At 33.3% G+C, this 26,428-nt stretch overlaps 1 protein-coding gene across 7 annotated transcripts in view; it reads left to right on the forward strand.

Annotated features, from left to right (window-relative positions):
* Positions 1-26,428, forward strand: part of ITGB3BP (integrin subunit beta 3 binding protein) — a 43,619-nt gene that overhangs the window by 9,016 nt on the left and 8,175 nt on the right. For 3 of the 7 annotated variants that reach the window (XM_081056304.1, XM_081056305.1, XM_081056303.1), the window contains exons 3-7: positions 12,429-12,564; positions 14,796-14,862; positions 19,838-19,916; positions 20,337-20,430; positions 20,874-20,933. In XM_081056304.1, coding sequence (XP_080912430.1) covers positions 12,429-12,564; positions 14,796-14,862; positions 19,838-19,916; positions 20,337-20,430; positions 20,874-20,933 — 436 coding nt within the window. Of the gene's footprint in view, positions 1-10,414; positions 10,461-12,428; positions 12,565-14,795; positions 14,863-19,837; positions 19,917-20,336; positions 20,431-20,873; positions 20,934-26,354; positions 26,405-26,428 lie in introns of all 7 variants that reach the window. The other 4 variants (XR_013993796.1, XR_013993797.1, XM_081056306.1 and 1 more) reach the window with 2 other exon arrangements.

Raw genomic sequence — 26,428 nt, forward strand, 5'->3', positions numbered from 1 at the left:
AGCTGATTTACCGTACTAAGTACAAAAATTACCAAAAAAAAATTGTGACATGATTGTGATTGGTACACCGTTTTCTGCATATATTTTTGTGAATCTAACGTATGAAAGTCTTTGGCAAGCTTGAGGTTTTCATTTAAGAGGCAAATTATTTAGACACCTTAATGAAGTAATTTAGAAATTAATTCATTATTTGTAGAAAATACTATTCTGCCACTTAAATGCACAAGAAACAATATGGGACAATGGCAGTGCTTTAGTCTATAATCTGGTAAATTGAAATAAAAGCATTAACAGCATTTTTATATCAAAAATGTAATTACCTTCCCTCAGCTATGCTGACATGATTAAACAATAAAATAGTAACACTAATAAATTTCACCATGGTTGTCACAATAAAAATAAAATTGTACTGTTGCTGTTACTTTTTTTGTAAATCTAGTCATAGCACATTCCCAATGCCAGCATATCATGACATATGTTAGTTTATTATCTTTTCATACTAATATGGATCTAGATACAAACACTAATACTGAGATACTTATGGCCTCAGTAATCTTAAGTGCAAGTAAATTGGTGAGAAAGTAAATTAAAACAAGGAGCTAGTCAATAAGTAAGCTCCTACAAAATCCCATACGAGAATGCCATTTCAAGAAATGATTTTATATGGAGTTCTTTTTTGGAAGACTCACCGGTATTTAACAATTTACCATTTTAAAAACTTCCTAGGTGCTTTTTAAAAAAATTTAAACAAAGGTGGCAAAATACTGCAATGCTACTAAAAAAATCATTAGCAGTGTAATTAGCAATTTAGAGTACCATTATCCAACTTGTTCTACACAGAATGCAGCTGTGACGGTAATTCTGCATCTGTTTCTTTGGTCAAAATGGTATTTTGGTAGATGAGTAGTCCAGCTTGAAATGAAATAGTGTTCTTTCCTGCCCTCAAACTGTTCTTTGGGAGATGGTAACATTATTTGAGTGGAAAAGAATGGCCATGTAGGAATTCATCCTTTTCGTGAAGTACAGTTGTCATTATGGCAGGCTTTCTGTCATTTTTTTTTTTTTTTCAGTTTAGGATGTATCAAGCTAGCCAGTGCCACAGCTAATAACCTGTATTAGATAAATACATTGTTATGTTTGGCCCAATTCTGTACCTTTAAACCAATTGACTTAGCTTGGTACCACATGGCCACCACCTGCTAAACTGCAGTTCTCAGCATCCTAGCCTGGGCCTTCAACATTTCTATTTTCTGATCTATTTCTGGTGTTTTCAGCCTTTGTATTCCGCCTCATCATTTGTTTGCAGTTCTATATTCACATTTTAGATCTGATAGCTTTTGCGCTGGTGCTAAGTCTAGGCTTCTCTCCTCAGCTACATTTATACTTCCATCTACTGCAGTGACAACTTAGCCCTGAAGCAGCCAGGCTCCTAAGAATCTACCCCCATGCCAGTGATCCCATTGAGACTTCCTTAGCCCAGGCAAAGGAAAATCAGACATTCAAAATGTATAGCTATATTTCTAAGAGTACCTAATTGCTATGAAGCTACAGAGGAACTAGTAGTAACTTTGTGGTCATTTTGCCTTACCAGTATGATGAGGAAGGAAGAAGACTTTGGTGTCCAAGGAAAGGAGATGGCTTTCATATGCCAGTTGGTTGAACTGGAGCCTGTTCATCCTAATCTGCTATTTCCTCTCTCAGAGACATTGGAATTCCCATATCCCCGTGTTCCCAATATAGCTATAGACCTTCATGGAGATTCACCCTCTAGGATGTTAGGGCAAGTCTACAAAAGTCATTTTTTTATGATTCTCCTAATGGGAGAAGCAGAGATATGGATCATCTCCTGTGACCTTCCTTTAATATATAGAATGTACACTGCAAGTACCACCACTTGCTGAACCTCCCAAATTGTGGGGGTTAGTAAGGAGTGATGAAGGTTTCAATTTATCATCAACTACAGTATTTGGGCTACTCAAGTTATTGCCCTCCAAACACTGTTTCTTGGTGAATTTTCAGGAGCAGAGATGATTTATTACAAACTGCTGCCAATAGCAGTCCAGATGAATGTATAGGGACAATTGGCTACCTGGTCATAAACTTAGCCAGCTTGACCCAATCTCTTTCAAGCCATCTCAGAGAAGGAATGGAAGAAGCAGAAGCTACCGATGGGAAGGGAAGGAGCACAGTTCCTTCTAAGGCAAACTCAACAGGCATGCTGCTAGAAGGAATTGCAGTTCAGGTTTTGGGGGAGGTGCACTGATTTGGACGTAGGTGTGGGGACAGGGCCCCAGAGAGCAGTTTCCAGGTTCTTCCAGCTTCCAGAGCAGTTTCCAGCCTCATGTGGAAAGGTGCTGGCTCAGGTAGTAAATGGCCATCAACTGTGATTGGCTGGCCATCAGCTGTGACCAGTGAGCCATTGGCCACTAATATAACTGCTGTGGCTACGCTAGCAGAAAGACGGGGGCTAGCAAGAAGATGGTGGCTGAGCCTGCAAGCGGCGCAGTGAGGGTTGAGAATTGTGTGGCTCCTGTTTCCTGTGTCTCCAACCTGGCCGCCAGCGAAAATATATTGGTTTGACTCCCCTATCTATGGCTCCATGGGTGTTCCTGTTTGGCCTCACCGTGTCCTGCGTTCTTATGTGGGGAGCGTTCTTATGTGGGGAGCGGGAGATGAGACTCCGCAGGCCGCCCCGCACAACAGTAGGTTACTCCATTACTATCGGTAGGACATTTCTAAGTCTGATTATTTCCATGGTCTAAGCTTGTCTTGGGAAAAGTTTTCGATTAGCAATAATCGCGCCTCGGATAAACCTCATTGGCTACGATACTGCCACTGCACAAAAGCTTAAGCTTGTCTTAATCTCTCTGAGACACAGCTTCTGGCCATTAGGAAATTTTATAGCTCACACTCAGCAGGTTTACTTACTAATCTGTCTCAAAGCTACTTTTTTTTCTCTCCCTCCCTCAGTCTCTTTCCCTTTTTCCTTACCTTTTTCTTATGGAAATTTTCAAACATATAGAAAAGCAGAGAAAATAATACCTCCACATTGTCCTCACCCAGCTTCAACAATTACTCACATTTTGCTTCATTTATTTATGTATGTATCTGCACATATATTTGTATATATATATACAGTCAAGCACCACATAACAACATACGTTTCTGTCAACAATGGGCCTTATATACAATGCTGGTTCCGTAAGATTATAACGGAGCTGAGAAATCCTTATCTCCTAGTGATATTGTAGCCATCATGGCACAATACTTTACTCCTGTGTATGTGGTGATGCTGGTATAAACAAACCTGCGCTGCGCACACCATTGTGTACAGTACATGATACATAGTAATGAATGGTTATGTTACTGGTTTATTTACTATTATCGATATTTTAAAGGACTGTACTCTTTCTACTTATGAAAAAAATTACTGTAACATTATGCCATGTTACGCCAGCAGCAGCCTCATACGTCTTGTGTTTACCTTGTCTCTTGATTGCACAATTATTTTTCTTGCATATGGTTTAATCTCGTGTTGTTTTGTGCAGTAATGTGCTGTACAGGCTTGTAGCCTAGTAGCAGTAGCCTAGGTGTGTAGTAGGTTCGACCATCTAGTTTTGTGTAAATACGCTCTATCATATTTGGCCAAAGACAATCACCTAACAACGCATTTCTCAGAACGTATCCCCATCATTAAGTGGCACATACTCTGTGTGTCTGTGTGTCTATATTTTTCCAGGAATATTTTGTAAGTCCCAGACATGTCATTTCATCAGAGTATTCTTTAGTACGTATATGCATTTCTGATAGGTAATGTCTTCTTTCATAAACACAGTGCCATTATCAGACCTTGCAAAATTAACAGTAATTTCTTGATACTATCTTTCACTCAGTTTATATTCCTATTTCCATGGTTGTTTCAAAATGTCCTTTTATAGTTGGCGTATTAAAAACAGGACCCCAACGAGGTTTACACATTGTAATTGTTCTTAGCTATCTTGTCTTTTTAAATCTTTTTAAATTTCACTTTTTTTTGTAATTTATTTTTTGAAAAAAACTGGGGCATTTGCTCTATAAGCATCTTCCACATTCTGGGTTTGGTTGATCATTTTCTTGTGGTATCCTTTAAATGATTTGCCTATTCTTATTTCCTGTAAAACGGTTAGTTAAAGCTAGAGGATTGATTAGATTCTGGTTTGAATTTTTTATAAGAATGCCTCATGGATAGTCTGTGTAGTTTGTGCTGCATCACCTACAGAAGCATACCAAGTGGCCTGGTTACTGATTATTGGGCTCAGGTCTTATCCTGATTCCTCCGTAATAAAACTCCCTATTAGTCTTTCCCCTAATGGTTTTTAGAATTCATTTATGTTTATTTCATAGATCCTTTATTTCACTACAGTTATAAAATAGTGATTTCTTTTTTTTCTCCATTTGATTATGAAGAATTTCAAACATAGAGACAAAGATAATAGGTTGCCATTACCCAGCTTCAGTAATTATCAACACAAGGTTAATCTTATTTCATTTATACTCCCACATATACTTCAGTACCCCCTATACTACATTATTTTGAAACAGATCTCAAACATTATCCATGTCATCCATAAATATTTCAATAGTTATTTCTAAAAGATTTTTTTTAATTTATTGGGGTGACAATTGTTAATGAAATTACATAATTTCAGGTGTACAATTCTGTATTACATCATCTATAAATCCCATTGTGTGTTCACCACCCAGAGTCAGTTCTCCTTCCATCACCATATATTTGATAAAAGATATTTTTAAAAAATATAATGGTATGATCATATCTCTCAAAATTAACAGTTAATTCTTTAATCATCAATGGACAATTTTTGTTCAAATTCTCCAAATACTTCATATACTTTTTCACAGTTGTTTGTTCTCTTTTCTCAACTTTAGGATGTTTTTAAAGATATAATTACTATAACAAAATTAATCATTTTAAAGTGTATACCAGGGATTTTAGTATACACACTAGGTTGTGCAACTCTCACCCCTATCTTAATTCCAGAACATATTCAACACCCCAGAGAGAAATCCCATAGCTATTAGCAGTTAGTCCCAATTTCCTCATCTCCTGTAAGTACTAATTATATACCTAGGAGTGAAATTGCTGGGTCATATCTTTAACTTTTTGAGAAACTTGCAAACTCTTTGCTACAGTGACTGTACCACTTTACCTTCCCACTAACAGTATATGTATGTAAGGGTTCTGAGTTTTCCAAATTCTCATCACTTGTTTTTATCTGACTTTGACTCTAGCCATCCTGCTGAGTGTGAAGTGGTATCTCACTGTAGTTTTAATTTCCATTTTCTTCATGATGCTGAGCATCTTTTCGTGTGCTTATTGGCTATCTATATATTTTCTTTGGAGAAATATCAATTTAAATCCTTTGCCCATTTTTTAATTGGGTTATATGTCTTTTTAATATTAAGTTGTAAGAATTCTTTATGCATTCTTAATGCTATACCCTTATCAGATGTATGATTTGCAAATATTTTCACTAGTTCTGTGTGTTGTCTTTTCACTTTCTTGATGGTGTCCTTTGATTCACAAGTTTTAAATTTTGATGAAATACAGTTTATTTTTCCTTTGCTTGTGCTTTGGGGGATTCTAGCTTTAACTGTTGCTAAATGCATGATAATGCAAATTTTTACTGTGTTTCTTTCTAAGAGTTATATAGTTTGGGCTCTTATATTTAGATCAAAGACCTAATTGAACTAAATTTTGTACATAGTGTGAGGATAGAAGTCCAGATTCACTTATTTTTCCATGTGTATATTCTGTTGTCCTGGTACTATTTGTCGAAAGCTCCTATTTTCCCCATTGAATAACCTGGGCACCCTTGTTGATAATCAGTTGACTATAATGTATGGATTTATTTCTGGACTCTCAGATCTGTTCTTTTAGTCTATATATCTGTCTTTATGCCACTACCACATTATCTTAATTACTGTACGTTTTCAAAGTAAACAAAATGTTCTAACTACTGTAAATTTGAAATCGAGGAGTGTGAGTCCTCCAACTTTTTTTTTTTTTCAAGATTGCTTCTGCTATTCTGTATCCTGTGCAATTCCATATGAATTTGAGGATCACCGTATCAATTTCTGAAAAACAGGCATTTGGAATTTTGATAGGGATTCCACTGAATCTGCAGATTAATTTGGGGAATTTGCCATCTTCACATTAGTAATTCTTCCAAACCATGAAAACATAATGTATCTCTATTTATTTTTATTGTCTTTGTTTTTTATTTAACAATGTTTTGTAGTTTTCAGTATACAATTCTTATACTCTTTTGGTTAAATTTATTCCTAAATATTTTCTTTTTGATGTTAATGTAAATGTTTTTATAATTTCACTTTAGATTGGTCATTGCTAGTATATAGAAATATAACTATTTTTTTTATATTGAGCGTATATTGCACAACTTCGCTGAACTCAGTAACTCTAATATTTTTCATAGATTATTTAGGTTATTCTGTACATCAGATCATTGTCATCTGCAAATATAGGTAGTTTTACTTCCTTCTTTCCAATCAGATGCCTTTTTTTTCTTGCTTATTGTCCTGCTAAAACCTCCAGAACATTGTTCAGTAGAAGTAGCAAGAATAAACATCATTGTCTTGTTCCTGGTCATACTGGAAAAGTATCCAGTCTTTACCAGTAATGTTAGCTGTGGGTTTTTGCTAGATGACCTTTATCAGACTGAGAAAGTTCCCTCCTACTCCTAATTTGTTGAGTATTTTTATCATGAAAGGATGTTGGATTGCTGCCAAATGCTTTTTCTGCATCTACTGAGATGATGTGTGTTTTTCCTTCATTCTCTTAATACTATGTATTACATTGATTTGGTTTATATATTGAACCAACCTTGCATTCACCGGATAAATCCCACTTGGTCATAATGTATAATCCTTTTTATTTTCCTTTTGTTTTGGTTTGCCAATATGTTGAGGATTTTCACATATATATTCATAAAGGATATTGGTCTGTACTTTTCTTTTTTGTGTGATTTATTTGTCTAGTCCTGGTATCGGAATAATGCTGGCCTCCTAGAATGAGTTAGAAAGAGTTCCTTATTTTTTTTTAGAGAGTTTGAGAAGGATTGGTGTCAGTTCTTCTTTAAAGATTGGTAGAATTCACCAGTGAAGCTTCTGGTCCTGGCTTTTCTTTGTTAAAATGTTTTTGACTATTGATCTAATCTCTTTTCTTGCTAATGGAAATTCTGACTTTCCATTCCTTATACTATCATAGGTATAAATAAGGTAACAGCCAAAAGCATAAAGCTTCTGGAAAGAAACATCTTTCAGACCTTAAACAAAATTTCATACAACACAAAACTACTAACCAGAGAAAGTTGATACATTCGACTTTAACAAAATCAGAAATTTCTGCTCCTTAAAGACACCATTAAGAAAACAATTGGGCAAGCCATGGATTGAGAAGAAATATTTGTCATGCATATATCTGACAAAAAACGTGTATAAATAAACAACAACAAAAGACTGCAATAAAAATGTACAAACTTAGACATTTCACAAAAATATTTAAATGATAATTAGAACATGAAAAAGTGTTCATCATTAATCATTGGAAATACAAATTAAAACCACAATAGGATACCATTTCCACCCACTAGAATAGCTAAATAACAACCAAACAGATGGTTTTTTTAAAAAAACAACACTAGAATGACTAAAACAACACTAGGTTGGTGAGGATGTCGAGCACCTGAGACTCATTTATTGATGGGAATTTAAAATGATGCAAGCACTTTGGAGAACTGTTTAGCTTTTATTTTATATCTAGAAAATAAATCTATATCCATTCTATAACTTAGCAGTTTCGTTCCTAGCTTTCGCAAAGAAATAAAATATATCTACAAAAAGACATGTACAAGAATGTTCTTAGTAATTTAATTCATAATAATAGGTGAACTTAATTTATTATAATAAGTGAATAATTTCCAAACTGAAAATACCCCAAATGTCCTTCGAGGAGAGTAGAAAGACAAATTCTGGTTTATACAGATTTATACAGAGGAATACTACTCAACAATTCAAAAAACACAGTACTACCACATGCAACAGCATAGAGGATTTCAAAAACATGTTGAACAAAAGAAGCCAAATACACAAAAGTTACATACTTAATTTATGTAAAGTTCAAGAATAGGCAAAACTATCTGTGGTTATAGGAATTAGAGAATGGCTGACTCTGACTGGAAATTGGGTACACGGGGTACAATGGAACTTTCTAGGATGATTGAAATGTTCTATGTCTTGGGTGGTAGTTGCATCAGTGTATATAATTGTCTGAACTCATGAAGCCCAACACATAAGATCTGTGCATTTTATTGTATGTAAATCGTGCTTCAATAAACAGAAATATATTTGAGGTGGAATTCACTTTGTAGTTTGAAACATATGAGGATATGTGAAGGAATGATGGGAAACAACCAAGAAAATATTTCATTAAAAACTTGCAATAAAAACTTCTTATTTCACTAAAAAGATTAAAGTGGAAGAGAATAACAGAATATCAATATCATTAATATTAAAATTAGTATTTTAGTATCTTAAAATATGGAACAATGAGCACTAATCAAAACACTAGTCACTAGTGTATCAACTTTTTAGCCAATTTTTAAAGTTTTTCCTGTTAAAATTTTTTTATCAAAGTAAAACTTATACATCGTGAAATTCACAGATCTTTAGTGTACAACTCAGTGAGTTTTAACAGATGCATACTCCTGTGTATCAAACACCCAATCAAGAAATAGAATATTTCCATCACCACAGATCTAATATATTGGTTATATTCTTTTCCTGCTGTCCCTTTAAGATCACTGAATGAAAAATGCTTTTATTTTCCACAATTATCATTAAAAACAACCGCAAAACGCCAACATTATTAGAACCATTAAGGATAATTGTGGCAGCTGATCAGAAGTTAGTACTAGGTATCTAGGACTCTTCTAGGAACTGTAGGCCTATATTATGAAAAGTTTCTGAGACAGCTAATACCGGGGGTGCCAAAAAAATGTATACAAGTGGACACCTCGGTCAATGTTGCTCAAGCAGTAGATTGCTGTAATCAGAAGTGTCTGGACGCTGATGAAAACCACTTTGAGCACCTCTTGTAATTGCAGAAGTCAAATGTGACTTGTATTCATCTTTTGTTGTCGGTATATATTGAGTATTACAACTTTAATACAGTTTTCCTTTCTTAAAATGTGTATACATTTTTTTAGCACCCTCTGAATCTAGGGTTTTCTCATGTAAATTCCATAATTAGTATTAATAATTAATATCTTAGGTGAGATATTCTAATAACCTAATTAGCCAGTATAAGTTTATAAAAAATTATCTCCCTTTGACTGACCTAACTTTTCTTTTGTTTCTGGTTGTCCAAATACCTATAGTACCTGTGTTTTAAATATTTCAGTGATAGCATAGGCTAGTAGTTCATAATAATAGCAGATCCTTTATATCTCATATTTAATACTGAAAAAACCTTTAGTTAGTACTTTCTAGACTGTTTATAATAGGTAAAAAATCAATAAATTCAGGCATCTTTTCGTAGAATATGCTTTAAACAAAGTTACGAAGCAAGCTACAATTTGTGAAAGATATTGAAGGAGAATGTCATATATATTTGAAATTATAAGGAGAAGATTCATTTCTTTTTTTTTTCAAGGCAGAAAAATCAATTCCCAAACCTTAGTTTTGCTAATGTACAAGGTTTGACCTCCTTACAAAAAGTATAGTGGCGTTTGGGCTGATCATAGAATTTTTTTTAGTAGTGGTAGTAAGTATCTATAAGGAGTCAGTCAGTAAATGTTACAAGCAGTTGTAAATTATTAGAGAAGTAGCTGTGATTTATCTGATTTCTGTTTTATTACATTTTGTTTGCATCCTGAATTCTTTCCCTTCTCTCCCCAAATTTATTCTCACTTTCTTCCTCTTTTTCTAAAGCATTTGGTAGGTAGCACTCATCACTGCTGAATGGAAAGAATGCCAGACTTCTCAAGTAGTAGATCAGTCTTCTCTCAAATCCGTCTTCTTAACTCTTCCTGTTATGGGAGATTAATCAGTAGGCCACGTCTTTCAACATTTGGGGGATGGCAGAACAGAAATTTTTAGATGGATTCTACGGTCACTTTTGAGCATCTTCAAGGTTTAAAAGTTAGAAGATCTTATTAAAACTTTGATGGGCAGGGAAATCTTAGAGAAATAAGATTATGCCTTTGTGTATATTAGTAGACAGATATTATGATAAAAATGTTATTTACTGAGGAATATTTAGTGGGATAGTAGGTTTCCTTTTTCCCTCTATGTATAATAATTGTAGACAAACTTTTTTTCCTTTTAAACAACACAGATGACCAAACAAAAGAAATCAAAAGAGAAGCCTCAGTATTTTTAAGGTGAGGGAAGAAAAAAATGCACAGACACCCACACGCGTGCGCACACAAAGACTTATTTTATGAAAGCTAGAAAATTGTTTTCAAGGAGAAATGTATGATCTACAGTTACAATGTTTAGATATTTGGCAATTGGAAAAAATAATTTTTTGGTGAAAATAGGAAAACAGATTGACATAAATGTGCATTAGGGTAGTGACTTTCATTTCTTGTACATACACAGTAAAATAGTTCTGGGCAATAAATTCTTGGAAAAGTAGGGTAGGATTGGATAAATGTCATAGTTTATGACTGAATACATATAAACAGGTGAAAACTCAAGATGGAGAGGTAATAATAACCACCTGATAAAGAGACTTAAAACCCTTTCACCCTACAAAAAAGATTGCTTTAGAGTTATAACTTGATATTATAGTTTGATTTTTTTTTTTAAAGATATTGGTTACATTTGTGGTTACTGTGGGTACATAAAATAAAGAATGGAATGCTTTTTGTTCCCTCAATACAAAGAAGTATTTGTCATTTAAAAATCTTAACTGTAAAAAAACTTGATGCTGTAGATTCTGGAATTAATACCAAGATTATTGAAAAATGTGAAACAGCCACTATTTCTGCCTTGGTGTCTTAAAAATAAAGAATAGTTGAAAATGGAGAATTATATAACTATTTCAAGACAGCTACCAAGCTAAAGTTCAGTTCTACAATATTGGCAACACATCACAAACCTTCAGACCTTTCCTTTAACCTCCAAATCCACCCTATGATGTCTGTTTTACGTCTAAATTTCAGGTTTTTCATACCTTTTTATTTTCACTTATCTTAGCCTGCCCCGCCCCCTCATAAGAATCTTTCTGTGAGACTACTGCGGCCCACTTTGATTTTCCCTCTCTTAATTTCTTTAGCACATACTACCCTAAGACCTCTTCTCTGTTGTCTATGAGGCCAGAACAATTTATTCAGTTCCTTTGTACACATTAGTTAGCAAATGCTGGGTGATTAGTAAGCATTATAGAAAACAGGTTTAAAGGGAATTCAGAACCACAAACAATCAATAGTGTGAAAATGAGTATTTGGAGGAAGTAGATGATGAATGGGGATCTAGAAAGACTAGGTCCCAGGGACGATAAGAAAGAGTGGGCTAAGGCCCAAATGTCTATAGCCTCATGACTGGGAATACAGGTGCCATGTAATGGATGAATGAATTAATGAACAAATGAATGTATTCTATGTAGAGTGGCTTGGCCAAGTATGTTGGACTATTCCTTTTATGTCATTTATCACATTTTTGAGTTGTAGGGTACTAAGATGAAGAAATGATATTTATTTGCAGGAACTCAAATTCTAGTAGGGCAGGCAGAAATATAAAAAATTTGTTAACTGCAGTAGGAGATATGCACAAGATCTGTGGGAACACAGAGGAGGAAACTGCAGAGAAGATTTGTACAGGATATGCCAAATTCTCCAAGACCTTAAATTCCATACTCAATTGTTTGAGTATTTTGGTTATCTGTAAGATAAGACACTGTGACAGAGAAACTTGGTGAAAATTTAGGACAGTACTGATCCTCCCTAGGATTTCTTTGTGGGTTTTAATAAGAGACAGTCTGAGAGTTTTCCTTGCTCAGACCCATAATGATTCTTCATGTTCAGCTGACAGCAAGATTCAGGATTTAATTGGGAGAGTCAGCCATCTCTGCCTGTTTAGAAATAACCACCTCAGAAGGTAGTAACCCTTTAATGTTAAAATTCCATAAATACCAAATTGAGATGCCCTAATTAATGTGGAGAACTGAAATATGCACATAACTTAAAAAATAATGTTCACTTTAAAGGTGATAATTGAGTATATTTAAAATCTGAAAGAGAGCAAGGAAAAGAGTATTGGTTGAATTTTGTGTGTTTTCAAAAGTATTTTCAAAGATTTATAACTAAACATAAGTATTTTTGTCCTAAATTAACATTTATTTCCAGTTATTAGCTCCTTCAGAAATTATAAGGAAGAAAAGTATTACAAATTATTCTCCAACAACTGGAACTTGTCGAATGAGCCCATATGCTTCTCCCACAAGTTCTAAAGAACAAGTGCTCAAAAATGGACCATCTAATGGTTAGTTGAACATTTCTTTTCACTTACCATAATATTTTTCTAGTTGTTAAGTCAAGATTTTGATTTGATAATATATGGATCTTGATGTAGCTGATTTTTGTCTTTCTTAAAGAATTCAACATAGAAATGACTAGAATATACATATTACTTTGGACATAAATGTAAACTTTCTAGGCACTTATTTTAAAAAGCTACTACAGATTTTGTTCTCTTACTGTGCCATCCATTAAATAGAAATTATGACCTGACTGCCTTCAGCTACTATCAATTATAATGGTTACAGATATGCCTCTTAACAAGCTATCCATCATGTGCATAAATTAAAAGGCACATAATTCAGGTACCACTGCACTACAGTTTAAGAATGATACTTCTAAATGTTAGTTTTATACATGTTGTCCGTTTAATTTTATCCACACTTTGTGTATCTTTAATAGCTGCTTCTATTTATTACATGTCAATCCTTTCTATACTATTTTAAATGCATTTGCAAAGGGTTTGTAGAATTTTCCAAAAGAGAATAACCTAATTTTAATAAGAAATTATTTATTTTAAAACATTGTTAGTTTAAATTTGACCGTATATATATCTTGTTCTCTAGTAGTTTGTTCCTAAGATATTTATTTAAACAATACAGAAATCTAGATTTCATTGGTTTAATTTTTAATAGTGGAAAAGGTTATGAATCAGTGACATGTCAAGGTTCTGTAATATAAAATTTTAAGTAGGTTCAAATTTAATAAAATATATTTTAGATATGCTATGATTAGCCTAATTCATATTTTATTGTTTCACGTTAATATATTGAGTGCTCAGCATATACTAGAAGCTACACAGAAACAAAGAAGTCTTCTCATTTTACCTAATTTGTCGTAATGAAACCCATAATGAGATCTTAAACTTTTGAATGACTTTTATTTTACTTTAATGAAATGCGTTTTATCTTAAAGCTATCACTGTTAGGTTTGCTTTTACAAAAATGTATGAAGAGGTATACATTTTCTTCAAGTTCTATAGTTCTGTTTTTTATACACTTGGTATATATTTTGTTTAAAATTAAAAATTAGTACCTTAGAGATGAACCATCTCTAAACTGAAATGTGAATAGATTTTAAGTGGATATGTACTCAATTTCCATACTGAAATTAAATATGGACTTAAGGGACCATTCCTTTTGCCCATAAAAAGATTGGGCACGTGATTCCAGTTGACATTTAAGTGGATAATTATCACAGATTATAGTACTAAGTAAGCTCTTTTTGAAAAAGTCATATAGCAAGGGCTCCTGGGGAGTTGGTAATATTCTGTTTCTTAACCTATATTGTAGTTACATTGATTCACTCTGTAATTATTAAACTGTACATATGTGTTTTATATACTTTTCAACATATATATCTCATATACAGAAGTCTCAAGGTAGGAGAATTCTGTCTAGGCTCTTATATCAGATTGTGTCATCTTATACATGTTTTAGAAATAAAAAAGCCTGACTTTCATGAATCAGACTTCTTAAATTACTTCTTCTGAAGTAACTTAAGTTCCAAATGAAGTCATAATGGCTATTAACAATCCTCATTTTTTAAATATTATACAAAACATATAAGGTACAATTTAAATAAGCACTTTTATGTAACATTTTCAGTCATTTTAGGTACTACTCACTTCCCATCACACTTAGAATATAACTCAAAACCTTATCATGACTTGTAAGGCTACATATGTTAATGTGTCCTCAAATACTTATACATCAAATATGTTTAAAGTATATAGCGTATATTGTACCGTAAAGTATTATAGAACAAACAAGTACATGGTTAGCTTATAAAACAATTGTTTACTAAGTTCAAAAATCATGTTCTACTAGAGCTATAAAATCTATAAAATCAAACTTACATTTCAACTCGGCATACATTTGAAGGATAACTTAGTTTCTCTAGTTTTCTCTTTAATATACTAAGCTGCAATGGAAATTTTTTCCAATTGTTTTCTTCTATGTAATGTGATCATGAATAAAAAATAGGAGGATAGCAAATGGAAAAAAATTAAAAAACCAATACCTATTAAAAAGTTATTCATAATAGCGAAAATTCTTTCCCATAGCAAATTTCATGATACTTTTTCTTTTCATCCATTTGTCTATACTTTTATTTTCTATTTAAAATTTGGTGATCTAAATTCTATGTAAAATTTGACAATTTTTCCCTTATGTTCTTTTTATTGCACATATATAGGAAACAGAAAAAAGTTGAATCATCTCAGTTTAACCAAAAAAAAGGAATCTACAACAGAAGACGATGAGTAAGTTTGTTTTTGAAATGACATACATGTATCTTGAAAGCAAAGGGTCATATTTGTTAAAGTGATTAAGAGAAATATCTTTCCAGAAATTAATAGTTATAGCTGAGTTGAAGTATTTTTTCTTTTTTTATTATTAGTTTCAGGTGTACAAAACAACACAGTGATTAGACATTTACACCCCTCACAAAGTGATAACCCCAACAAGGCTACTACCCATCTCACATCATCCATAGCTATTACAACATCATTGAGTATATTCCCTGTACTTTACATTTTGTGGCTATTCTTTTAATTATAGTTGATATTCAGTATTATTTTATATTAGTTTAAGGTGAAGTATTCTTTCTTAAAGAAGTAAAATACTTTATTTGTGATGTATTTTGCAGTGTTCATATGACGGTGATAAATGACACCTTAATTTTAATACTCATTGAGCTAGGTTTCCCGGCCTACACATAAGAGATCAACTTTGGATAAAACTGAGGAAAACACTTTTTCAGATTTGCATGGATGGAGAAGTAATACTGGGATTGTCTGGGAGCATAATGCTTAACAGGTAGCTGGTCCAAGAGCTAAGAACACAGTGAAGCCAGCAGATCTAGAGGAACCTAGAAGGCTTACCTGCCAGCAACCACCCATTTTCATAACTGCCTGCCCATGGTGCCCTGAATCAAGTCATTATGTGCAGAAAGCTACTGCATATGCATTCTAGAAAGAAAATTTATATCTATCCACTGAGATGGGAAAAATTGAATTAGAACACGGGGTAAAATTTCAAAGTAGTTCATATGTTGAGCTCATTTACCCCTTCAGCTGTATCTTCTGTGTGCCACACGGTATGATGGATGGATAGAGATGAGGAAAATGAAGTGTCTACCCATTGGGAGCTTATGGTCCCATGTTGTAAGTTAATACACTTTCCCCAACTTAGAAATGGGTGTGCGTAATGTTTCAAAATGTTTTTAAGTCATTTGAGTGGAACTCAGAATGAATTTTCCATGCAAGTACTGTTGTAATGTGTGGTTATAACCCCAAGTGAGGGCCACAAGTCAATTTTTTTCATAATGAAGTGGAGCTATAGTATTAATCAGTAGTCATCTACCTTAAAAGATATAGAAAATGGTGCCGTTTAGAGTACAATAGGGACACAGGGAAGAGTTTGTCAAAGAAGTCTCCTTGTTTGGCATCTCCTACATCTATTGCTGTACCCCTTTATCTGCTTTCCCTAGCCATACTCCCTCAGCCCTAAATATTTTCATATGCCTTATCCCAAAATACCTTTGTTCTGAATTACTACTCCTTCTTCCTCTAATCAAAATTCTCATTTCCTCAGTGAAACCAATCTCAACTAGGTATTAAGAGGAAAGCATTTTTTTGTTTAACTTATTTGAAAATAAAAGCAATATATGTACATAGTAAACAAAAAACTCAAATTGTACAAAAGGACATACAGTGGAAACAAGTGGCAAATAACAATTTTTGAATCATATATAATCTTGTATTTGAAAGCAGATACCTGCTAACCCAAATGAATGTCTGATACAATTATATGACATATAACAAACTCAGAAGTAAAAGTAGGTAGTGAAGAAGGAAATGTTTTTGGACAACAGTGGTACTATGTAATAAGCAAGCCACACCTACTTAGTGCTTTCCCTCTGAATCAGCTGCCCTTAAGCTCTTCTAACTTTTTATGGTTTCTTCCCTTCTTCTTTCAAACCCATCAATTTGCTTACAGCTTCAGATTTTTTAACAGTGAACTCTCAAGTAGCAAGGGAGGAGCCAAAACCTTTCTTACAGGTCACTTAAGAATTTGCCTATATTTATTTCATTTCTCTCAATATTTGTTTCTAAAGATCTGTTATTTGTCTGTCACTCCGTGACTTGGTATTAGAATTAGTGAATTTAAGCACAGCCAAGATATTTTACAGTATATAAAAATTATGTGTTTCTAATTGTTTTTTCCACTCATTATAAAATTACTCAATCCTAGTTAATAAAACCACTTATTAGCTGTAGTAATGGCTTCTTCATTTATTCCACTTGTTTAAATTTCTTTTATTATTTTGTGAAACCATTCTAAAGACTTGGATTTTTAAAATCTGAAATTAAACTGGACATTTCGCATTTATAGATCAATTAGAAATGATTATAACATTTTTTGTTTTGTTTGGCAATTGTTTAAGTTAGGGTTCTCCAAAGAAGCAGAACCAATAGCATGCGTATACCAGGGGTGCCAAAAAAATGTATACAAGTGGACCCTTTTGGTCAGCGTTGCTCAAGCAGTAGTTGGCCGTAGTGAGAAGTGTCTGTACGCCAATGGCAACCACTTTGAGCACCTCTTGTAATTGCAGAAGTCAAACGTGACTTGTATTCATCTTTTGTTATCGGTATATATTCATGTGTATACATTTCTTTGTCACCCCCAAGGTATATATATACGTATAAAGTTTAAGTATTATTATTAATATATTTAGTGATAATAAAATATTGATGTAATAATTAATAGTGGATTGATAATAAAGTATATGTAACTACATATATAGATAGTTTTATTATGAGGAACTGGCTTGTGCATTTATGGAAGCTAAGTCCCATCTGCAAGTTGGAGACCCAGGAAAGGCAGAAGTATAATACCAGTTCAAGTCCAAAGGTCTGACAACCATGGGAGCTGATGGTGTAAATTCCAGTTCCAGGGCAAGAGAGGAGTGATGTCTCTGCTCAAACATGCAGACAGGGAACCAATCCTCGCTCTGCTTTTTGTTCAATTCAGACCCTCAGTGGATTGGATGGTGCCCACCTACAGGGGGAGAGTAGTCTACTTTACTGAGTCACTTATTGCTAAGAAATGTTTCACAGTGCTAATTTTCTAATTCCGTCATTCCTTCTATTAATTGGCTTTTTTAAACTAATGAGTTCATAGTGATATAGGATTTTTTTTTACCTTCCCCCTTTCCATGTTTGCGCCCTTTGTCAAGCAGTAGATCTCTCTCGCACCCAACAGCAGCAATATATTTACGCATTTGCTTAATCCTACAACAAACACAAAATCGTTTCGGAATTCCTGCATTCATGACACTGCTGCAAACAAACCTGCAAAGTATACAAGATTTCTTTGCATTCTTATTTTTGTCTTTGTTTTGAAGGTATGTAGTCAGATTCTCGTGTTCAACAGTGCTTGGGCTAGGGGTGGCCGGTTAACTCAGCTGGCTAGAGCGAGGTGCTAATAACGCCTCGGTTGCCACTTCGATCCCTGTGTGGGCTACTGTGAGCTGCACCCTCCTTAAAAAAAAAAAAAAAAAATTAAAAATTACAACAAAAGTGTTTGGTCTAGTTCTTCATTTGAAGAATGAGTTTATTCATTTGAAATTGCTATGTTTACAAGGTACAGTATTGTACAGCCTTGAAATTACAGAGATGGACACTGAATATATATAATGAATATATATAATGATATGTATATGTATAATATGATATGTATATGTATGATAATGATATGTATATGTATAATATATGTAATGATACCAGGGAAAGAAAGTATGATATAAAGTTATAGAAATGTTTAAAAAAAATAATTTTTCCAGAATGCTAAGTAGAAGTACGTTCAGGAGGTAAGATTACAACTGAAGTTTTATTTTCAAATTTAAGAGTGTGACTTTGCATCTTTTTCACACAAATATATTAAAGCCATAAAACTTATTATTTTATTCAAAAAAAAATCACTGGGGAGCCGGCCCGGTGGCTCAGGCGGTTAGAGCTCCATGCTCCTAACTCCAAAGGCTGCCAGTTTGATTCCCACATGGGCCAGTGGGCTCTCAACCTCAAGGTTGTCAGTTCAACTCCTCAAGTTCCAAGGGATGGTGGGCAGTGCCCCCTGCAACTAAGATTGAACACGGCACCTTGAGCTGAGCTGCCGCTGAGCTTCTAGATGGCTCAGTTGGTTGGAGCGCATCCTCTCAACCACAAAGTTGCCGGTGCGACTCCCGCAGGGGATGGTGGGCTGCGCCCCCTGCAACTAGCAACGGCAACTGGACCTGGAGCTGAGCTGTGCCCTCCACAACTAAGACTGAAAGGACAACAACTTGAAGCTGAACGGCACCCACCACAACTAAGATTGAAAGGACAACAACTTGACTTGGAAAAAGTCCTGGAAGTACACACTGTTCCCCAATAAAGTCCTGTTTCCCTTCCCCAATTTAAAAAAAAAAAAATTCAACATTCATTAGTTATAAAAAAAAATCACTGGGTAACACTGATTCATAGACTTAAATCTACGTAAGTAAATAAGGACATGGTGGTCTATTAGTGTTCGCAAAGTGAAGAAAGGAACAAGCCAACTACATCTTATCAACAAAAAGTACTCTACTAAATCTGACTGCAAGTAACCTCAAGGGTGATCTGATCATAAATTCGTAACTAGGCAGATCATGGTGGGTTGTCACACCTCAGGTCTATAACTTGTTTAGTAAGAGGTTTTTAGGCTAACCGGCTCCATTATTGTTGTGCATCTAGGTTAACAAACCTTTGAACTGCCAAAAATAATCCTCTTTTCCAGACCCCTGGAAGCAAGCACATAATCTTGTTAACTGTCCTGTATTTTGCTTTCTCCCACCTTCATGCAATCTTCCTTACGTTCCCTCCTCCTTAATTCCAAATGTCTAAAAGAAGCTGCAAAAACTGTTAATTCTCCCCGGAGCATTTGGGATCATGCTTCCCAACGTCTGGTCATTTTGGCTCAAATGAACTTATAAACTTCTCCACAGATTTGGACATTTACATCTATAATCTCTCCCACTGCTCAATGGGAATGAGAGAAAGTGAAACTCCAAAGTTTGGACAGGATGGTTGATAATACATATTTTGTTTGTAAAGGAATGAAAGAATGGAGGGGGACCATTTATAAAGATTTAAAGCTCTGAAAATGACTTGTGTGTAAATGCTTGATCTTGCTAAATATTTTTTTTCTTATTCATAGATTCATGATGTTGCTTTCTAAAGTTGAGAAATCGTCAGAAGAAATCATGGAAATAATGCAAAGTTTAAGTATTGTACAGGTTCGCTTTTTTCTTTGTTTTTTTTTTTAAATGTAATTTCCTATTTCTACTACCCCATTTGAGAAAGGAGAATAGGAGAGAAGCCCCAGGTTGGAGAATCCAATCCAGGAAAGGGTTTGCAGGAGATATGTTTACTTTTTATGGGAATTTCTTTTCTTACATTAACATTAATTAACCATAATAGCTTCTTCACATTTAAAAGTAAATTTGTAAATTATGTTTAGTCTTTTTAGTTAATAAATTGTTTTCATACAGGCATTTAAGACTTGCAGTGGTTGACCTGCCAGAAAATGTTAAGTCTCTCATCATAGAATTTAAGTTTTTCAGATGAAGGAAACAGCATGCTATATTTTCACTGGAATTGTCAGTAAGGTTATCTTTGAGAACTTACTTAACTCATTTCAAATGACTTTCTTTTAGGCTTTGGAGGGCAGTAGAGAGCTTGAAAATCTCATTGGTGTCTCCTGTGCATCATGTTTCTTAAAAAGAGAAATGCAGAAAACGAAAGAACTAAGTAAGAAAATTTTATGAGTTTACATTGGTATCTCCTTATGTGCACACTTAGATATGTATTTTAATATTTTCAATTGCAGCGATAAACCTGTTCATTTTTCCCAAATTTAAATTTGATAGAGTTCTTTATACATATTACTACTGGCTGGACATCTGATAGAAATATTATTTTAAAAATAAGCCACATATCTTTTACTGGGATATGTTATTTCAAGGATTGGTCTTAAATATGAAGGGAAAGAATGTACCTTGGAGACTGGTATTAGGCTATTTTTTATGTAATGCTCATTCTTTTAATAAGGTATAATAAGGTACTGCATTTTGTACTTGATACCTATACATATATATTAATGCAAATCTTTTTAATGAAGTTGTGTTCTTCCAAGATGAGAAATTATTCATATTCCATGTTAATTCTTCACAAAGCATTCTTTTCTCTTCTAGTGACAAAAGTGACAAAACAAAAACTGTTTGAAAAGAAGAGTTCAAGACTTCCTAGCCAAGGTAAAAAGTTGTCTTTTAATTTATTGCATAAAGAGATCCTTTCATCTTATCATTTAAAATCAGTCCTCATGGTCTTTTAGTGTACTCTTCTGAGAGAACACAAATCTCATTTGAAAAACTTTATATGGTATTTAGCAGACTGTGTCTGATGAGATCAACTTCTCTGATGATTGAACTTTTTAAATATCTTTTGAAAAATGTTTCAGTTTAAGATTTAAATTTTGCATTTGTATTAAAAGTTCTTTTTGAGAATACAGACAAATGAGGCAACAATGAATTAATATACAGCACTCTTAATGGTGAATTAGAAGGATACACGAAGCATAAAAAGTTACTTTGTAACCAGTTTTCTGAAAACTTTCAGATCATTAATGACATTTGATCTACGGTTAACTCTTATGCCTCTGAGCATTTCACAGCATGGGAAACTAAATAAGCAGGTTTTAAGTTCCCATAACCCATACATATAAACACCTCAGTAAGTGAAATAATCATGGATTGTAAAATATTAAAACCTTTAAACCAACTTAAGAGGGATCATTTAAATATTACTGACATGAACGCCATTTAGCAATCTCTACAGAGGTTGTCCTTGAAATGGGTAGCCATGTTTTTAGTCTATCATTTTTGAGTACCAATGACTACCACTTATTGAGGACCAATAATTACGATGTTCCCAACACTAGGATCAGCAGATCTTTACAGCAATTTTGCCAGATAGCTATTATGATTGTCATTATAGATAAGAAACAATGACAGAGAAAATCTTACATAACTTGCCCAAAGACACTCTCTTTAAGTCTCACAGCAGGGATTCCAAGAAAAGACCAGTATGGCCTCAAAAAGTATCATCTTTTCAGTATTCCATGTTGCCTCATTTTAAAATAATCATCCAGTCATTCCAGCTTTCAGATTGAAACACGAGGCATAACTGAAACTGGTTCAACCAATCTAGTATGTTGGACTGGTTAGGATCTTTAACAAGCTGGTGATGAGTTTGCAGTTAAAAGTGCTGAGATCCCTTGCTGGTCAGTTCTAAAAGCCAACCAGTTCATGGCAAGCCAGAATCCATAGCAAGACCAAAACTCATGTGGGAAGGGAGCTGAGCAGGCTTCCTGAGCCATTTAGTTGAACAGCTAACTTCCATTGTGATCCCAAGAATTTAAAAACATAAAGGTGGGCTCTTTCTTAGAAAAGGTTTTTGAGATCTCTCCCATGTTGTATAACTTAATTATAATGTATAACTGGGTTTCAGTGGTTTTCATCTTTTCTAACTTGACAAGGTTTAGAGGATCATGATGAGAAATTGGGATGTTTATTATTAACCAGTTAGAGAAAATCTTGAGTCTATATATTCTATGACAATTGTGTGACTTTTTTTTTTAATCTGTAATTTCCTAAAACTAATTATAATTAGGCTTTACATAGTTGGCTATTTTCAAAACTATGTTTTGAAAAATGAGGAAGGAAAAATTGTAGAATAAATAAGAGAATTATCACTGCTAAAACTTAATGGGGAAAAAATTTCCAAAGGTATTATTTCCTTCGCTAAACATGCATTAAGACATTAAGGTTATTTCCATGTGTTAAAACAGTTATCTCAGTTACCCAGTATGTACTGATTCTTTGTGTGTTTATGCATGATCAGCCTTGAAACTGTTTTCTAACATTTTAGGCATTAAAACTGACTTGCCCATTACCAGGTTTTCCCTAAGGACTGAGTATTTTTGTTCATGCATAAGGAGGATTGTATCACTAAATCGTATTTTAAAATTTCTAATAAGCACTGATTATTTGTTGTGGTTTAAATGAACACTGAGTTAAGATATATAATATGTTATATGTAAACATATAGTATATATTAAAATATATAAGCCATCTTCCATTTCTGTGTCCTGGCAAGAGCTACATTTAGCTCTCATATTTCCTGAGGTATTCAAATCTTCATTAGCTTTTTAACTGTTTTGAAGTAATGCCTGAAAATAGATTGAAGCTTATTTTCTTTATAATATGAGTTTGAGTTATATATTTTTACTAGGTGCTTTTCTTTCCTCTTTCTCTGGTTCCTAATATGTGTATTTTTTTATATTGGTGGGGTTTTTTTGTTGTTTTTTGGTTAAAGATAATGTTCACCAACACAGGCACATATATATGTAAATTGTTTTGCTAAGTTAATAACTTTCATCCCCTTCTATTCATACATTCATTTTTAAGAGAAATTCATTAGTTTTTTTTTTAACACCGCAAACTAATTTGCATTATATGTTCCTTTCATGTTCCTGTAGTCCTCAACTTTTTATTTGGGGATATAGCCTTCAACTTTATGTAGAAATTTCTACTTGACTCTTCTTTTACTATGCTATTACCAATAATTGGCTAAATTTTAAAATGTTTTAGAATCTTCATAATATTAGAAATTGTATAGTTAGAAATTATGTAATATAAAATCAGCCCTATACTATGTATTGGATTTGTTTTATTAGGTAAATATGAAAATGAGGATAAACAAACTACTTGTTTTACTATCAAAAGAATGTCCTTCAGATTCTTATAAAATTTTCCTAGAATAATTAAAGTAAACAATACCAGGAGAATTCCAACATTTACGCTATTGTTGTCCTTTCAAATTGGTCTCTTAGTTCTATTTATTTTTCTGTATTTCAGTGCTAGTTTGTTTAGTATCAGTTGCAGTTTTTATTATAGACAGAGGAGTATAATTGTAAAAATAACACTCCATTATTTCAAGTAAAGATATCTGACATAAAGCTTTATATAACTTTTTTAAAAAAAAATTAAAACATACACAATAACATGAAAAGGTACACTGAGATTTTCATAGTTTTCAGAAGAACCAGAGCTTGGAAATCAAGGAATGCCTTGATAGAGTATATGAATAAAAGAGAATCTCTTCTGCTAAATGCAAATTTCTTAAACAAAGGAAGCCTTCTTTCTTTTTCAGTTACTTAGGAAGTAAGCCTAACTTCACTTTCCTTAATAATATTGGCTTCATGACTATTAGAAAAATAATGCAATGAAAGGTTCTTTTTCTATTACACTTGGATGTGAATTTTCAAAATTATCTTTAATTTGTTATGCTGGAGATTTGAAACATATGACCATTTAATGGGTTGATACAAATGGAATGTCACATTATCATCACATGGTAAGGCATGAAATTTATTTACTTTACATAATGAACCTCAACTTAAAACAACTTGATACAAATATTCCTAAGTCAATAGATGGCATTATCTAGTACTTAGTATTTTTATTTTTTCTGGAGATATTAGAAAATACCATCATTGTTTGTCTGTGACTAGTACTTTCAGTAAACAAAATGTTTTTGGAAAGAATAAGCAAATTGTAGAGCAGTTGCCAAGATGTGAAATCTAGACATTTAGCTTCAGTCCAAAACATATTTTGTCATTTTTGAGAATAATTGTGTAGGTTGCAGTATGCATATTTTAAATGAAATGTTAACCATCTGAACTTTACATTGTTCAAAAAAGTTGATTGTTTCAGCTGTTTGTAATACAAAATATTTCAGAATTTCTAGCTCTAGCCTTAAAAAGAAAGGCACAGACTATAATGTTTCTGTTTTCCTTAGCTAACATGCTATCTTCTAACATGGTAAAATTCATCTTGGTTGTAGGATTTTAAAGTTTTCAAATTTTTGGACTACAGGACAAATTTTAAACTCCTGTTCTAAGACAATAAAATAGTTTGATACTGCCTTTTCATTCTAACCACCCACTGAAGTATTTTTCAACTTAAAAATATGTTGTTCTTTCCCCCACTCAGTCTTGAAAAAGTATTCATCATATCAGCTAAATAATTTTACTCCTAGAAGACTACTACCGTTTTATTTTTTTTTCTATTTTATCTTAACATTAAACTATCTTTTTTCAAACAAATACTTCGGTTTTAAAAGCACTGAGGTTTGAAGTTTAGACATGATGAGTTTTAGGAGAAACAACAAAAATTCTCCCTATGCTTTAACATTCTTAGTTTATCTGGAGATAAATAGTGGAGATATTAGTTTGGGTGACACAAATATGCATTCATGTACAACTGTAGTCATCAGCTCTTGATAAGGATTCAGCTGTCATGTCTGCTGTACGTGGCTCATACCTTTCCTGTCAATAATGTTAATGCTCTTGTTTTACATCATCCATCACTGTTTTGGGGACACATTTCAACTGCTTACTTGAGATTTGTCTAGTATTTAAGGAAAAACAAACTGCTTTGTTACTTTTCAAAGTCTTTTAAATAATTTCGTCCATGATTTAAATTGTCTTACACTTTATTAGAAGTATGATAATTTTTATCTTTTAAGTAGTCAGGAAAAGAATTTAAAACTATAGATTTGAACTCATTTAATAGCAATTATGTGTTTAAGAGGTATAAATAACTTGCTATCCGACATTACAAATATCCAGGTGCTCTGTATGTGCTGATGACAACAAAATTGAAACGAAAGACTGTAATAATTCTGACTGGTTTTCTCTGCAGAAGATATTGATTATTTGTGTGTGGTGAGAGATTTGGAAAATTCAATTAAAGGAGTTGTGCAAAGGTTTCATAAATTTTCCTTCTACAGCGTGTACACAGACATAGTTGCGTATTAAATCAATGCAGCACTTCACAATATATTTTCTTCGAAACATAAAAATAAATAACATTTAAACAGTTCTGCTTACTACAGAAACAAATTTTATTTTCTGTGAAGCATTTAGTCATGTGCTATCACTGACTCATACACATTTGCCAGCTGTAACAAATTTTATAGACATTTTCTCCAGAGACATATCACACATACTATGAATTTTTAAATGAGCAAATGGTGAAGAAGGGATGTCAGCAATATAAAAATTGATCAGCTAAAAGATAAAAGCATAAGTAAAGAGATTTGTATGGTAGTCTTAATAGGTTTTATTAAATAAAAATACTATAAAAAGACAGTAATGAACAGACTGAAGATAACTGTTCTTGAGGTGGAGAAAAATTATTCTGGCACATTTAGTAGAAATTGGTTTTATGTCACCTGACAGGTGAATTTTTTTTTCATGTTAACTTACAGCAGTCAGAAAAGCTCTTCAAAAAAGAGTTAGATAATTTCTCTAAGTGGTTTATGTATTTTAAACACATATATGTAATAATAAAGTATATATTTATAGTGTTATATAGCTAATTGCATAGTTTAAAGCAGGACTTGTGTAATAAGTAAATGTTAGGTGATTTTTTCCTCCAGTTCAGACCTCACGTAGGGGGAAAGTAGTCATTTTAATTCACACTGTTTGTACCATATGTTTTAGCCCTCTAGAATTTCTCTCTTTTGGGACTCCAGGCCTCTCTACTGCTTCTCTCTACCTGGATTGTTCTTTCTTTCTTCTCTGTGTAGCAAACTTCTCATTTTTTAAGGTCAGCCTCAGCGGTCACATCCTCTGTGAAGCTCTCCCCAGCTCGCCTAGGTAAAGCTAAATTGCTTCATCTTC

This window comes from Rhinolophus hipposideros, assembly GCF_964194185.1.
Source record: "Rhinolophus hipposideros genome assembly, chromosome: 8".
Lineage (NCBI taxonomy): Eukaryota > Metazoa > Chordata > Mammalia > Chiroptera > Rhinolophidae > Rhinolophus > Rhinolophus hipposideros.